This window comes from Pogona vitticeps, chromosome 4 (genome assembly GCF_051106095.1).
Source record: "Pogona vitticeps strain Pit_001003342236 chromosome 4, PviZW2.1, whole genome shotgun sequence".
Lineage (NCBI taxonomy): Eukaryota > Metazoa > Chordata > Lepidosauria > Squamata > Agamidae > Pogona > Pogona vitticeps.
Window position 1 is genome coordinate 62319662 of NC_135786.1, and position 14453 is coordinate 62334114.

Below are 14453 nucleotides of genomic sequence, written 5' to 3' on the forward strand. Positions count from 1 at the left end.
TTCAAGTAACACAATGAATTTTATTTTATTTTTATTTCTCAACCCCATCCCATTTATCAAAATTCCAGCAAAACCATGACCTTCTGCTTTAAAACCCAGCAATACTGTATATTAAAGTCATATTTGTTGGCAAATGCATACAGGATTTACCTCATAACTACAACAAGGTACTTTTATTGTTCTGTCCAGAGGTCATGAATGAAAACTTTGCAGGCTGTATTTCCCCACCTCTGAAAACAAGGTAGTGTGTGATAAGCAATCCAAAATTAAGCTCTAAGAGCAACCACTGTTGGCTTGCATTCTTTGAACTATAATGGAGCATCTGTTGATTTAATCCCTTGTGGGCTAATTTCCTCCATTATCCCTCTGTCTTTAATCCCTTTTGTTTCTGAAGTAGTTTTACCCTGAAATTGGACATGCTACTCAGTAGTGACACACAAAACATGAGGTACCCACCTGTCAACATAAAACTGTAAAGGGGGGTAGGGGAAATTGGGGAGAAAGAATCACAATAGCTGGAATCAAAGGTCAAGACAATCTTGCAGGCCCAACCAAGGTGCTACAGAGGAAATAAATCAGGAAGAGGGTTTACAATGTGTTGCTTATAAAGCCCTACCATTAAATTCTGCATCACGAGACTTTCAAGAATTCTGGATCAGCAGATAGAACTGCATCCACGCCAATAAATGTATCCACCTGTGCTTTTCCCTATTACTCTAAAACACTATCCAGAGGCATAAGAGATGAACAAGCCAACAGTCCACTGAGGTACTGGGGAGAAAGATGCTTTCTGCTGCAAGCTATTATTTCAAAAACGGGACTAAAAGTTTGCAGGTAATTCACTCAACATGAACAAGCCTATGGGACAAGACTACAAAAATGCAGGCAATGGAGTGCTGACTTTTTAAGCAAGGGAAGCTGCACTATTGAGAAACACAGTGGGAGGCAGGCTACCACTGACTTACTTGCCCCTCCACCATGCATCATCACTTTTTGCACTCAGCATTGCTCTCCATGAAGTTCCAGGAACAGATCTGCTGCATCTAGAACTATATATAAGTGGAGGAAAGGAGCTTGGGAACATTTTTAACATAAGCAAAACTAAGTAAGAGTTAAGCAGGCCATATGTGAACAACCTTCTCCTCAAACCTGCAGTCCAACAGGACTCCAATATATAAACATTAACTATACTGTGTAGTTTACCTCTGTACTCATTGGCCATCTTGGCTTGCTGCTTCTTGATGGGCCTTATTGTATGTGAACATCCAGTACAGTATGAAATGTTATCTATATCAGATTTATGAAAACTAGTTGTACACTTGCCTGGCAAGAACAATTAAGGCCTATTTCTGAAATTCACTGAAAAGTTGGACTAAATGGACCCTGATCTATTGTTGCACTGACCTCTTTCCTGCTTCGTTCTCTACCAAATACTGTACAAGAACCCACAGACTGTACTAGCATGCAAGCAAGCAGATATGGTTCTGAAAAGCCTAGTTCACTCCAATTTGGACACTGGAACAAAATGGGCATGAAAATAGAGGAAACATCCTTTCCTGTCCCCAAAGACAATGCTTGCCACATATGTCAGCTCAGCTATCATCTCAGGAAGTGTTAATTTGGCATACGCACCACCACCCCGCTCCTCAGAGGACTGCTTCCTTCGTGTCTGGTTCTACTTTAGAAGTGCTGAACTAGGAGAGCCAGATGCTCTTGTGTGGATATGCACAAGGAAACAGATGATTTTCTATTTAAAATGGATTAATTTCCAGAATGTACTCAGCTTTAACATTTGGCTATAAACTATTTTTACACTTATGAAAATTGGGAATGACCAGTTCATGAAGAGAAGCAAAGCATCTCTGCTCCACACGCAGCAAGACTAACAAGGCCCCAGTTCCCTTCCAGAAAGGGATGCTGGAGATTCCTGAAGAACGGAGGCAAAGTCTCAGCCTGCATATCATACTCTTTGATGTATTGTCTTCACACACACACACACCAGGGTTCCTACCTCATGTCACATCTGTACAAAAAAGCTGCCTGCATGTAGAAAAACAGTCTATACATTTCTGTTCTCTTTAATTTGTTTCCTCGTTAGAAAGAATGAGGCAGTCCTCAGGTGAAGCTTTAAAGGTCGCTTAAGCTGAGGTCAGGCAAACTGGAGGAATGATCACTGCCAAGCTCTGCTTTCTCCTGCATGCCACCAGCTGCTCCACCAGGTGTATTCTCCTCCAACTCCAAGTTTGGCATGGAAATTTTGTCATCTAGAAACACAACACAGTTGTTAGCCCACTACTCCGATCCTCTGATTAAATACAACATCACCATACTGCAGTATCACAACAATGTTTTTACAATTTCCTGCAAGTGTTGTTGAGTATCTAGCATGAAAAGAGCCTTCAGACACTCGCTACTGCTCAATTAGTTTCCTACTATAATATGAAGGAGCATATTTAGCTGATTTTGTAGACACGTAAGATTTTAGGCAAGGGGGAGTGACTAAAGTTACAAGTGGATACAGCTCTAAGAAAAATCCTAAAAATATCTTTAGGGCATAGAAGAGATTTACACACAAAGGGAATTTTGACAAGTTTCTCTGGAAAAATCAAATCAGCAGGATTACTGTACCATTAAAAATAACTCTAAACATTAAAGAGTTTTAAGAGACCCCACCTGTCCCTGGCCCCAGTTCATAAGAATTTTAAGCATCTTAATGAAGTAGGGCGTGAATTTCCTATCAAGAATGTTAATCCTTTCCTTTCCCTAAAATGGGGTTTCTGCAATGTGAAGCAATATGGGCCTTAATGTTCAAGTGGAGGGACTCCTGCAAACAAGCCATTGTCAGCCCCATCATCCTTCTCATTAGTCAGACAATGTCAGATTTCAAATAAAAAATCAAAACCAAAGTACATAAACCTCAAGACTATAGCGAAACCAAGCAATCATTTTAGAAAATATTTCCAAATGTTACCTTTGCATCTAGACTCACCAGCAAACTGTTCAACCTCTGGTTCACTGAAGAGTTCATCTGAGCTGACATCTGTGAGGCTGAACTCAGAAACAGAATCATCACTCAGAGAGAACAAGGCGTCTTCAGACAACAATTCCTTCTTTTTTTCTAGAAGATAAAACACCCAAACCAATTAGGGAGAACAGCAAGCTCAGCTTCCTGTGGCAATATTAACCATTAGTAACAAGCTGGAAAACTGCCCTTCAGCTGCCTGAAGCCCTCAGGATCCAACACAAGCACACTCTTTTAAGTTAAGATGTTTTTTAATTCTATAAATGTAAGAGACAGGAAAACTCTGAGTCTCCCTGCATGTATTCTGTTTATTTACAGTGGTGCCTTGCATTAACGACGTTAATTTGTTCCAGCGAAATTGCTGTAGAACAAGAACGTCGTAAAGCGAAATTTAAAAACCCATAGAAACATATTAAAACCCGTTTAATGCGTTCCGATGGGCTGGAAACTCACCGTCCAGCGAAGATCCTCCATAGGGCGGCCATTTTCGCTGCCTGTGCAGTGAGGAATCCATCCCAGAAAACAGTGGGGGGGGCATTTTGTTTACCCGGTGGCCATTTTGAAACTGCCGATCAGGTGTCCGAAAATCATCGTTTTGCGAAGAATCGGTTCCCGAAGCAGGAAACCCATCATCGCAAAGCGAAATTCCCTCATAGGGAACATCGTAAAGCGATTGCAAAAAGTTCTTTGTAATGCACTTTCGTCGTTAAACGGAGCGATCGTAAAGCGAAGCCCCACTGTATTACATAGTAAAATGAAATGCCTTTCTGACCATCTGTAATTCCACAAGGAGAAAATTGCTCACAACCAAAGGCAAAAGAGAAGCTGGAGTAAAGGCACGGTTTTGTTTTAGAAAGGGATTAATTAAGAGATGCACACATTTGTGGTTTTGGACTAAAGCTCCCAGAATTCCCCAGGTAGCATAGCCAGTGGCCGTGCATTCTAATGAAATAGCACTTACAGAATGAAATTTGTTTTCTACTTACGTCTTCCTGTAAAAAGATAATTTATACAGGATAAAAGTATGCTTTCATATAATTGAGCGCATATTTTACCAGAAACACTGACGGGATTCGAGTTTCCAGCAAAAAGGATAACTCATGTCACGTGAGCCCACAGGGACCATTTTTCCTAAAATACCTCCATGTATTATGTTATATAAATCTGTACTTACTCGGACATATGCTTTCCTCCTTGAGTGGCCCTGGGTATAGCTTGTCCTCCAAGTGAAGAATATTCATCTGCTCTTTTAGGTTGGATATAGCAGATCTGGTTAAAGAACAAGGAGATACAAACACGTAGCCATAATTTGTTCCATGGGAAGAGTGCAGGTAAAATGCAGCATGAACTTTATTTTATTTTATTTTATTTATTTATTTGATTTATACCCCGCCTATCTGGACTACTCGTCCACTCTACGCGGCTTACATATAGGACTCTTGTGCTGAAGCAACAGGAGGCAGTGAGCCTAATGCAGGATGAAGATATTCATACACATACATACCTGCCAGGGTACTGCAGACAATGTGAAACCCACAGTTAAGTTCAGAACAACTCTAGGCAATTCTCTTACAGACAGTGCATGGGAATGGATGGACTTATAATTTCCAACGTCATGATTCTATGAAAGGGGCCAGAGACTGAAAAGACTGGGGAAATGAGGGAGGCAACAATGGTTTAAAGGCATAGGTTTGCAAAGAAGTACAGGCAGACAGATAATCTTACTAGGCATCCCTGTCTAAGCAGTACCATCAGTTTCATTGAGTGGTCATGGCAACAGCAAAAGTTCAGCGTTATATCGCACCTTCACAGGCAGATTGCTGCCTGACAAACTGCTTTTTATGGCCTGCACTGTGATTAGGGGGCCCTCTGGTGGATAGCAGCCTACTTCTCACCAGGTTCAGCTTCCCCCTGTACATCATCATGGTGCTTTCAAACTTAACAAGCACGCCTACAAACAATAACGTGTATGCATATGCATTTGAAGCATCCCAACATGGGTTTCCCTACTTGACATGATTCAGGTCCTGCTGAGTGCTCTGGGTGTCGATCCTGGCTTTCTCCAAATCACGAGTTTGAGCTTCATAAGTGTTCATCAGGTCTTCTAGCAACTGGATAAACAAACAGGGATAATATTGCTGGTTTTGCTTCATGTTGTCTTTAAAAGACAGTGGCCTAAATCCCAGTGTTAGTCACACTGAGTCTATTATAATTACAATTAACAGGTGATGTTGTTATGCACCATCAAATCACCTCTGAATTATAGTGACCCTGTGAATAAGTGATCTCCAAAATTTCTTGTCCTCAACTGCCCTGCTCAGCTCTTGCAAACTGAAACCTGTGACTCCTTTTATTTTAAACAATCTATCTTGTATTTGGGTTTCCTCTTTCCCTCCTACCTCAAATCCACATTATTGTCTTTTCCAGAGAATCCTGCCTTCTCATGATGTGCCCTAAGTAGGACAGCCTCAATTTAATCATTTCTTCTGGGCTTGTCATTTCCAGAGTAGAACGTTTTCTTTGAATGAAATTATACCAATCCAGTACAGTCAACCCTTGACTTACGAACATCCCTACATACGAAGTTTTTGATTTACGAACGGCTCCATTCACAAAAATTGGCATCGACTTGTGAATGGAGCCTCGACCTACGAATGAGGGCGAGGCCCCGTTCGCAAGTCAATGCCATTTTTTGCTAACGGAGCCATTTGTCGCCTTCAGAGGTCTCAAAGGGCTTCCCTCCCTCGACATTGGAGGAAGCCCTTTGATTGCTCTGAAGGCAGGCAGGGAGAAAAGGCAGGAAATTCAAATTTTCCGCCCTTTCGCCCTGCCTTTTTGCCTTCACAGGTCTCACAGGGCTTCCTCTGATGTCGTTGGAAAGCCCTTTGAGACCTCCGAAGGCAAAAAGGCAGGGAGAAAGGGCGGAACATTTGAATTTTCTGCCCTTTCTCCCTTCCTTTTTGCCTTAGGAGGTCTCGAACAGCTTCCTCTGATGTCGGGGGAAAGCCCTTTGAGACCTCCTAAGGTGCTGATCGCGGTGGCGGAGGCGACCCTCAGGGAGGTCTCCCAGGGTTTGCCCGCCACCATGGGAGACCTCCCTGGGAGTCCCCGCCACTGCGATCTGCACTTTTGGAGGTCTCAAAGGGCTTGCCCCCCCCCCCAACATCGGAGGAAGCCCTCTGAGACCTCCAAAGGTAAAAGGGCAGGGAGAAAAGGCTGGAAATTCGAATTTCCCGCCCTTTCTCCCTGCCTTTTTGCCTTCGGAGGTCTCAAAGGGCTTTCCGCCCGACATACTGTGATAAACCACAAAATGAGCAAGGTGGATTGGACTGTATGCTCAGAGCTCACTGAGTCCTTATCTTGTCAGGAACGATCCATGGACATCAGATTAAGTCTCGAGAAACTATGGTAAAGCTGGAGTGTCTTCTCCAGAGCACGAAGCCTGGGTAAAATAATATGGAAGACAGGCTGTTACTCAAGCAGCAAATCCCCCCTCTTTACGTCACTGAAATGGTCCAATGGAAAGGCAAGAGCCAATACAACTGGTTCCAGCGACATCGCAGGAGTTGACAGAACGACACGAACTGCCTCCGGGACTCCGGCTCCAGATTTTGCCTTGAGGTTAACTCCTGAAGCCTTTTCCATTAGTGGATATAGCCACAAGGCAGTAGAAGTTTGAAATCGGAGTTTTCCTTCTCCTAGATGGGCTGCCTTCCAAGGCTGACAAGCCCCACCTACTTGGTCTGCTCCCTAAGCGTGCGGAGATTAGAACACAGGCCTCCAGACCTTGTGAACATATAATCACAGTGTATAATTCATTGTATGGGTTTCCTTTAGTGGTATTAGTTTTATTCCATACACCACTTTGGTTAAAATATTTTATTTATTTATTTGATTTATACCCCACCTATCTGATCCGAATATTCTGTCATTTATCAGTAATCTGCAATTTCCTTGACTCTAATAATATAGGTCATACAGCACTTTGAACAGGGGCTAAATCCCCCTTTATGTTAGCACTGTTAGCGCTGAATGAATGGGCAACAATGAGCAAATGTCTTAAAATGTGTACCTTACAATAGCGAGTTTGGGTCTTCTTAATCTCATGCGTTGCAGACACTTGGTTGAACAGATCTTCTCCTTGTTGATCTAAAAGGAACAGGAAGTCATGTTATTTTCCTATCTGCACACATCTTCCCTCTTCAAGCTCACAAGTCAAGAGATCTTTCTTCACTGCAATAGATATTCAGGTACAGTGGCCAGGGAAACAGGAGTATCAAGAAGTACTTGCCAAGTCTGTGTTTCAATTGCTCAACCTCTCTTCTGATGTACTCATACTCTTGCCACAGAACTTTTTTGCTAGAATAAGGAAAACAGACCATTGGCAACAAGACCAAAGGGATCATTTCTCAGTATTAACTGTAAAATCCTCTAAAAGTTTCTGATGTTGCAACTTGTCTCTATGCCATTTTCACGCTTATAAAAGGGGGCAAATTAGAGATTAACTACATTACACAGTTGGTTCTTCATATGCTGGAAATGTATGGAAACCAACTTACTTCTACCCTCTAGGTACACAGTTTAAGTAACATGATATAAGACAGTGGTTAGTGAGGGAAAACTTTGTTCTCTTTGATGCAATAATCCCATTCAAAGAACTGGGCAGAAGCTACAGTATATTCAAGTCTTTGAAAAGATGCCCAAACTTTGAATCATATACTGTGAACCTAATTTTATTGCAGCAATTGTATTCCTGGTGCCAGCAGAAGTAAAACCCTTTGTTCCCTGTCTTCCTGCCCCACTCAGTGCTATGGTCAGTTGTGGAAAAGCCAGAGTGCTTCTGCTTGACGACTCAAACGCTGACCTTTCCAGCATTTCTTGCATGATGCCTGGGCTGGAAAAGAGGTCAGGAGGGCAGTCGCCATTGGACTGCTGAAAGACATGTTGCCGAAGGCTGCGGAGCTCACTCTTCAACCCTTCCATCCTGCGTCCTAGCACTGCTTCCAAGGCACCTTGCGAACTCTGCTGCAGCCGATTTACTTCTTCTGCAACAGTAAAGAGGGCAGGAGGAAAATATTAGCCAACAGGAATCCCTTTAACTGCTAGTAACAGAAAAAACTGAAGCAATATTGGGATCTTGATGTCCATTCATTAGTGCTGCCAGGCACCCCACTAACTGCATGAGAGAAAGACATGTCTCCTCCTTCACAGCACAGAATCAGCAAAAATATTTGCAGCAAGGAAGCTTTCGGCAATCCCTCGTAAGCAAAGGAAACTGGTTAACCCAAGTGAGAAGTAAACAGAGAAGCCAAACCTTGATGTAAATGGACATGAGCACTCAGATGTAAGGAAGGATGTGTTGGGGAGAAAAGTCTAGTAGCATCCTCCATTTGGCTAATACTTTTTACCTGGCCTAAAATACCTACAGTACATGGACACCTTCTCAGGGCTCTTAAACAAGTATGTATTTCAAGCCACCGACTCAAGACACATACAAACATACAACACCGACAGGAGCCTAGGTATGGTTACTTCATATTTTCATATCTATATGTGGAAACTAGACCCTATCTACACTTTCAGATTCATTGCCCTCTTAAGGTCACCCATACAGAATGCTACAGTAACAGTATATTTACTTCAGTTATATCCTGACTTTTCCACCAATGCCAGACTCAGGTGGATTACACATTTAAAAACAGATAGAGCTAAAAATACAATTTGATAATATTAACGTTCATTTTAAAATGTAATAATATTAGAAGACCACCAATTTAAAATAACTAAATATACTCTAAAAGTGCATCAGCAAAGTCTCCCCTTACTGTGACTTATTTTAGCAGAGAAGGTACAGTTAGGGTATGCCCATTTAAATCAAGGAACCTTACACAGAGGTTGACTCACCAAATCTCTGTTGATCCAGTGAGCTTGTGTGTTTTCTGTGCTGTCAAGCTGGAACTGACTTACAGCGACCCTAAGATGGCTATCAAGGTAAGTGAGACATTTAAGGAGTGGCTGGCTTTACCAGTTTCACTCCCCTAGTGAGTTTCCATGGCCAAGTGCAGATTCAAACCCTGTTCACCAGAGTCCTGGTCCATCACTGTATCTACTGCACCACACTGGGAAGCCCCAGTGGGCCTACTTTACTACAATTTACTATGCTAAGCAACAGAATCTGGGTCGCTATCATGTAACTGGAATAAAAAGGGGCCTTACTCAAGTCTCTTAGTCAAGATTAAAACAAGATTGAGTTTCTACTATTCACAAAGAGTTATAGGTTGAAATTCTCAGAGTATAGGTAGAGGAGAAGTGCTACAGAAATACTGATGCATGCATTCTCCAGTTACAGCTGTTTTACGTCTTCAGCAGGCCTTATTTCAATGGTTGACGATCCCTTTCTGCTTCAAGTTCAATTCAAACGAGCTCTCAAGGGCCATATTCTAGTGGGGAGCAGGACCAAAGACAAGAGCATATTTTAGCTCAAAGCACCTGCCAGCTGCTGAATCTTAGAAGAGTCATTTCAACCTTTCAGAATGGGAGAAATCTGTACAGAAACTGGGAAACCTCTCAGTGAGGGTATCGTACAAAAGAGGATATGGCCGCCCAGCGATCCCAAGAAGACTGGAGTCAACACCAAGGTCCGAGTTTACCCACCCTTATCTCTTATATGTTCCCTCATCAGTATGGGGGAAAGGACCATAAATAGAAGACATTTGGAGGTCCCTTTGGGAGCCAAATGCAACCAACAGAAGCCTGATAAGCTTTTTCCATATAAAGCTTATTTGCTCACTGGTACCTGCTGGATAGCTCTCCTTCATGTCCCAACACTTCATTTACATTTGGATGGAATGAAATCTTAGTGGCCCCAAATACCCATCAGATTCCCTCTCAAGGGAGTCCTGCCTTGGCTGCAAACCAACAGAAGGCCAAAGACCTCTCAGCAGACATTGTGCCTGCCAAACAGCTGATGCTTTAAGCTCTCCAGTTTGAGGTTTACCTGCTGCCTCATAATGGCCGATTATATATTGCATATTTCTTAAAACTGTTTTTGTAAGACACCTTGAATGTTAAGGAAACATGGGATACATGTACCTTGAATAGGGTTGAGCAGCTTGTCATGTTTTAAGATTTACAAGCAAACCTTAGTTTCAAAGACACCAGTGGAACGAGGCAGCAGAGCAGCGCTAGGGGAAAAATTGCCTTGTACCTTCTAGGAGGTTGATACTTTGCTGCTGTACTTCCTTCTCCTGTTTCAGCCGCTGTACTGACTGGGTGAGAGACTCTATAACCTAAAGAGGAAAATAAGAGAACCAGAGCTTCAGTAAGAGTAAATTCCACTTAGCGGTACTTTGCTTGGAGAAAAATTCCAGCCAAATGCTAACAGAGGTGAAGCTTGAAACTGCATTCCCCCACCCACCCAAAAAAAGGCCGTTTGCAGACAACATCAGAACTCACCTCTGAGAAGCAGACCTGGCACAGCCCTCTGCCATAAATTTTTGGGATCCTCATTTTTTTCTTTTGTGCTATGGCTTGCAGAAGTGGAGATGACCCATGAGAGCTTGCTTTTTGTTTGTTTTTAGTGGTCCAATAAAAGTATCACCTACTCTTGCATTTGTGTAATTTAAGGACCACCTAGACTTTTTCTATTTTTTTTTCTCACCTAGTTAAGGACCCGCAAAACCTCCAGCTGAAATTTAAGAAGTCAGAAAACCCTGATCGAATAATTACATAGAGAAGTTATTATTTAATGGACACCTCCTCCCTCATAATTTGAATGCCATCCTTCGCTATGGAGCAAGGGGTAGCTTTACAATATTTCCCACTGTTCTATCACCACAGTTTTGTGAGATGGGCTAAACTGACACCGTGACTGATCCAAAAGTCACAAACTCCTATCTTTCACGATGTGCGCAATTTTGCATATCATTTTGCTGCATTTATTGGTGTCTACAGCTGTCTACCTGATTAATCTTGAAACCTCTGACATTTTACCTCACACTTTCTCATGCCACTCTCTTCCAAACATGTTTACACAAATAAAATAGTATATACAACCAGCTGCAATAAGAAACCCTTCTCCAACCACTGCAGAAAAGACACATATCACAGATTACCTGAGCTTGTGAATGCAACTGCTTGCTAATGGCTGAAAGCTCCTCAGTAGCCATTCTACAGCATGGGTGAGCGCCACATGGGATATTCAGGGGTGCAGGTCCAGTTTGTTGCTCAGCAAGAACAGCACCTTCAGTATGTATTCTGTCCAATAATAAATCAGCTGTAGGGGTGGAAAGCAGCAAATCTGACCAGTCTGTGAAACATGAAACCTTCTAGGGTCCGTCCTAGCCATTATAGATGTAGAGTCACTTTACACCAATATGTCACACAACGATGGACTCCAAACCATCAACAACACCATTCTGAGTGGGGCTATGGCACAGCTATGCACAAAACTCTAACTTTGTCCATAGACATACAAATTCACCTTTGATAATAATGTGTATTTTCAAATCAATGGCAAAACTATAAGCATGCACATGACATCAAAATATGACTGATCTGGACAGAATGGATGAAAACAGAATTATTTTAAAATCAGACTTTAAAAATGCAAGTTGGATTTTCAAATCTTTAAATAACATTTTCTTTGTTTTATTATTACAATATCATTTTAATACATCTACTGTATATATTTAATTCTATGTGATTTTTAATTTAAAGGTGCTATGTCTCAAAGATCTAATTATGGAATACGGATAATAAATTCTACCATTTCCCTGAAAATAAGACTTAACCTGAAAATAAGCCCTAGTATGATTTTTCATGATGCTCATAATATAAGCCCTATCCCAAAAATAAACCCTAGTTAAGTGAAACCTCACCCTCCACCATTGTGCAGCAACCAGAAGAAGATGACATGACTGTGTGTGAATAAATGTAGATTGTTGTACATGAAAAAAATAAAACATCCCCTGAAAATAAGCTTTAATGTGTTTCTTGGAGCAAAAATTAATACAAGACGCTGCCTTATTTTCGGGGAAACATGACAATTCTATATTATATGGCATCGTATTCATATAATTTTTTTAGAAGTTTTGCAAATTTAACAGGGATTATTTAAGTTAAACTTCCCATCTTCCCTAATACTTATTATAGTAGATATCAGAAAAATTTGCAGTTCTTGAACTTGGCTTGTGTCCTAAAGATACATACTTATGAACAACAGTGTATTGAAATAGGGGATAATTGAAAAGATTGACCTTATGAAGACATTCCTAGAGCTTTTCTCTCAACATTATGTAGTGTTGAAAATTTTTGGCAGCCCTGTTAAATTATCCAGAATTGCTTTCAATAATTTCACTGAGGTTGTTGATTCATTTAGAGTGGCAATCTTAGCTATTGTCACTCTGCTATTTTATGTAAATGAAGTGAATTTCTTCAGCTCTTTCCAGATGTGCTATATACAGTGGTGCCTCACATTACGAGCGCACCATTTTACGACGAAATTGCTTTACGTTGAAAGTTTTGCAATCGCAAAAGCGATCACAAAACAATGTTTCCTATGGGGGAATTTCGCTTTGCAATGATTGGTTCCCTGCTTCAGGAACCGATTCTTGTAAAACGATGATTTTCGGCCAGCTGATCGGCGGTTTCAAAATGGCCGCCAGGTAAAAAACATGGCTCCCTGCAGTTTTCTGGGATGGATTCCTCGCTGCACAAATGGCCGCGCTATGGAGGACCTTCGCTGGACACTGTGAGTTTCAAGCCTCTAGGAACGCATTAATCAGATTTTAATGCGTTTCTATGGGCTTTTTAATTTCGTATTACCACGTTTTAGTTCTATAGCGATTTCGCTGGAACGAATTAACGTCATAATGCGAGGCACCACTGTATTATCTCTATTCAGAGAATATCCCTGAAGAATGATCCATAATAAATTCAATCTCAGCACAAATCCTATGGTAATTTTAGTCTGCCAGAACACAAACAGCATAACTTTTGGAAGCAAATTGCCTCAAGTTGAGAAATCACCATAGACAATATCTGTTGTGCACTGAGTTGGATGACTCAGTAAGCAATAGGTAATGCCTGCGCTGATTTGCCTCCAAATATAATGTCATTTGTTTTATGCTTAATTTAATGGCAGTTTCAATTTATACTTATTAATTTTTTTAAGAAAAGCAAAGAAAAAACACATAGTAACTCTTACCTTTGGAAGCAATGCTGACTGTGTTCAGACGCTCCTGTTAGAAGAAACAAGACACAGATGAGACAATACAATATATAATGCATTTCAAATGCTCTTGCTAAAACATTACATGAACTACCGGTATGTGGCTACATATTGTTTCCATTTCACCAAATGCAAGCCAGCATGTTCTGTATGAATTCTTAAACAGCAAATGGCACGACAAAATGCTCTGATCTGCTTTCAGCATGGTTATATAGCCTGAGCAAATTAGCACCATCTCCAAATGCCATATTTCCCAGGCAGTAACTACTGTTACTTGCTAGCTTCACCAATATGAAAAACACAGCAATGTTCCCAGCAGACACTATCTAGAAGTTTTCAAAACAGATTTAACTACCACTCTCAAAGCAGTGTACAAAGTAGTCAAAACAAAAGCTCTTTAAAAACTAAGATAGTAAAACAGCAGCTCAAATCTATAAATTAAAAAACTCAACAGCAAAAAAAACACACAGGAGGATCAAGTTCCCAAAACAGAATAAAACGAATCGTTTTTTTGTTTTTATGCACTCCATAAATGTCAGGAAAGAGAGAGAACAAGCCAAATGAACAGCTCTTGGAAGTAAGTTCCAAATCTGACTGGGTGGCAAACAAAAATCCCTGCCCCTTTCCGGAGACCAATATGGCTTTCCCAATAAGACAGAACTTACAGTAGGGCTGCACTAATAAATTTTTTATTACACAAAATGTTCATGCAGGAGGCGCTTTCTCCAAGATGCCCACAATGTTTTTCATCAAAGTATGAACAACAGTGATAAGTTCTATCTCCCAGCACAGAACACAGCTGGGATGCTAGCTGAAGCTTGTTTATATACATATACAGAAATTGCTTCTTAAAGTTGCAGATCACTAGCTGTTGCTCAGAATATATATTCTGAGCAACAGCTAGTGATCTACAACTTTAAGAAGCAATTACTGTACTTTCCTAATTACATTTGCAATCTATTTTTTCCTCCTGCAGCATATATTGTTCTCTTATTCCCTCTCTTATCCTTACAACAACCCTATAAGGTAGATTAGGCTGAGAGAGGGCAACTGGCTTAAAAGCACCCATTTTCAGACTCAATGACACCTGGAATCTGCATCTTCAAGCCTCATCTGAATACTCTACAATACACTGTTTGCTGATCAAGTAAAAAAATTACACTCACCCCTGCACTCTTGCCAGCCCTTGCTAGCAAGCCA

At 41.1% G+C, this 14453-nt stretch overlaps 1 protein-coding gene across 6 annotated transcripts in view; it reads right to left on the reverse strand.

The window, feature by feature from the left end:
* LOC110073757 (uncharacterized) overlaps nucleotides 1–14453 on the reverse strand; it is a 16583-nt gene continuing 2130 nt past the window's right edge. For all 6 annotated transcript variants that reach the window (XM_020783310.3, XM_020783309.3, XM_020783307.3 and 3 more), the window contains 10 exons: nucleotides 13230–13263; nucleotides 11137–11297; nucleotides 10230–10311; nucleotides 7887–8067; nucleotides 7314–7381; nucleotides 7095–7171; nucleotides 5033–5133; nucleotides 4197–4291; nucleotides 2990–3118; nucleotides 1–2264 (listed from right to left, as the gene is read on the reverse strand). In XM_020783310.3, coding sequence (XP_020638969.2) covers nucleotides 2128–2264; nucleotides 2990–3118; nucleotides 4197–4291; nucleotides 5033–5133; nucleotides 7095–7171; nucleotides 7314–7381; nucleotides 7887–8067; nucleotides 10230–10311; nucleotides 11137–11297; nucleotides 13230–13263 — 1065 coding nt within the window. In that variant the 3' untranslated portion in view covers nucleotides 1–2127. The remainder of the gene's footprint in view (nucleotides 2265–2989; nucleotides 3119–4196; nucleotides 4292–5032; nucleotides 5134–7094; nucleotides 7172–7313; nucleotides 7382–7886; nucleotides 8068–10229; nucleotides 10312–11136; nucleotides 11298–13229; nucleotides 13264–14453) is intronic.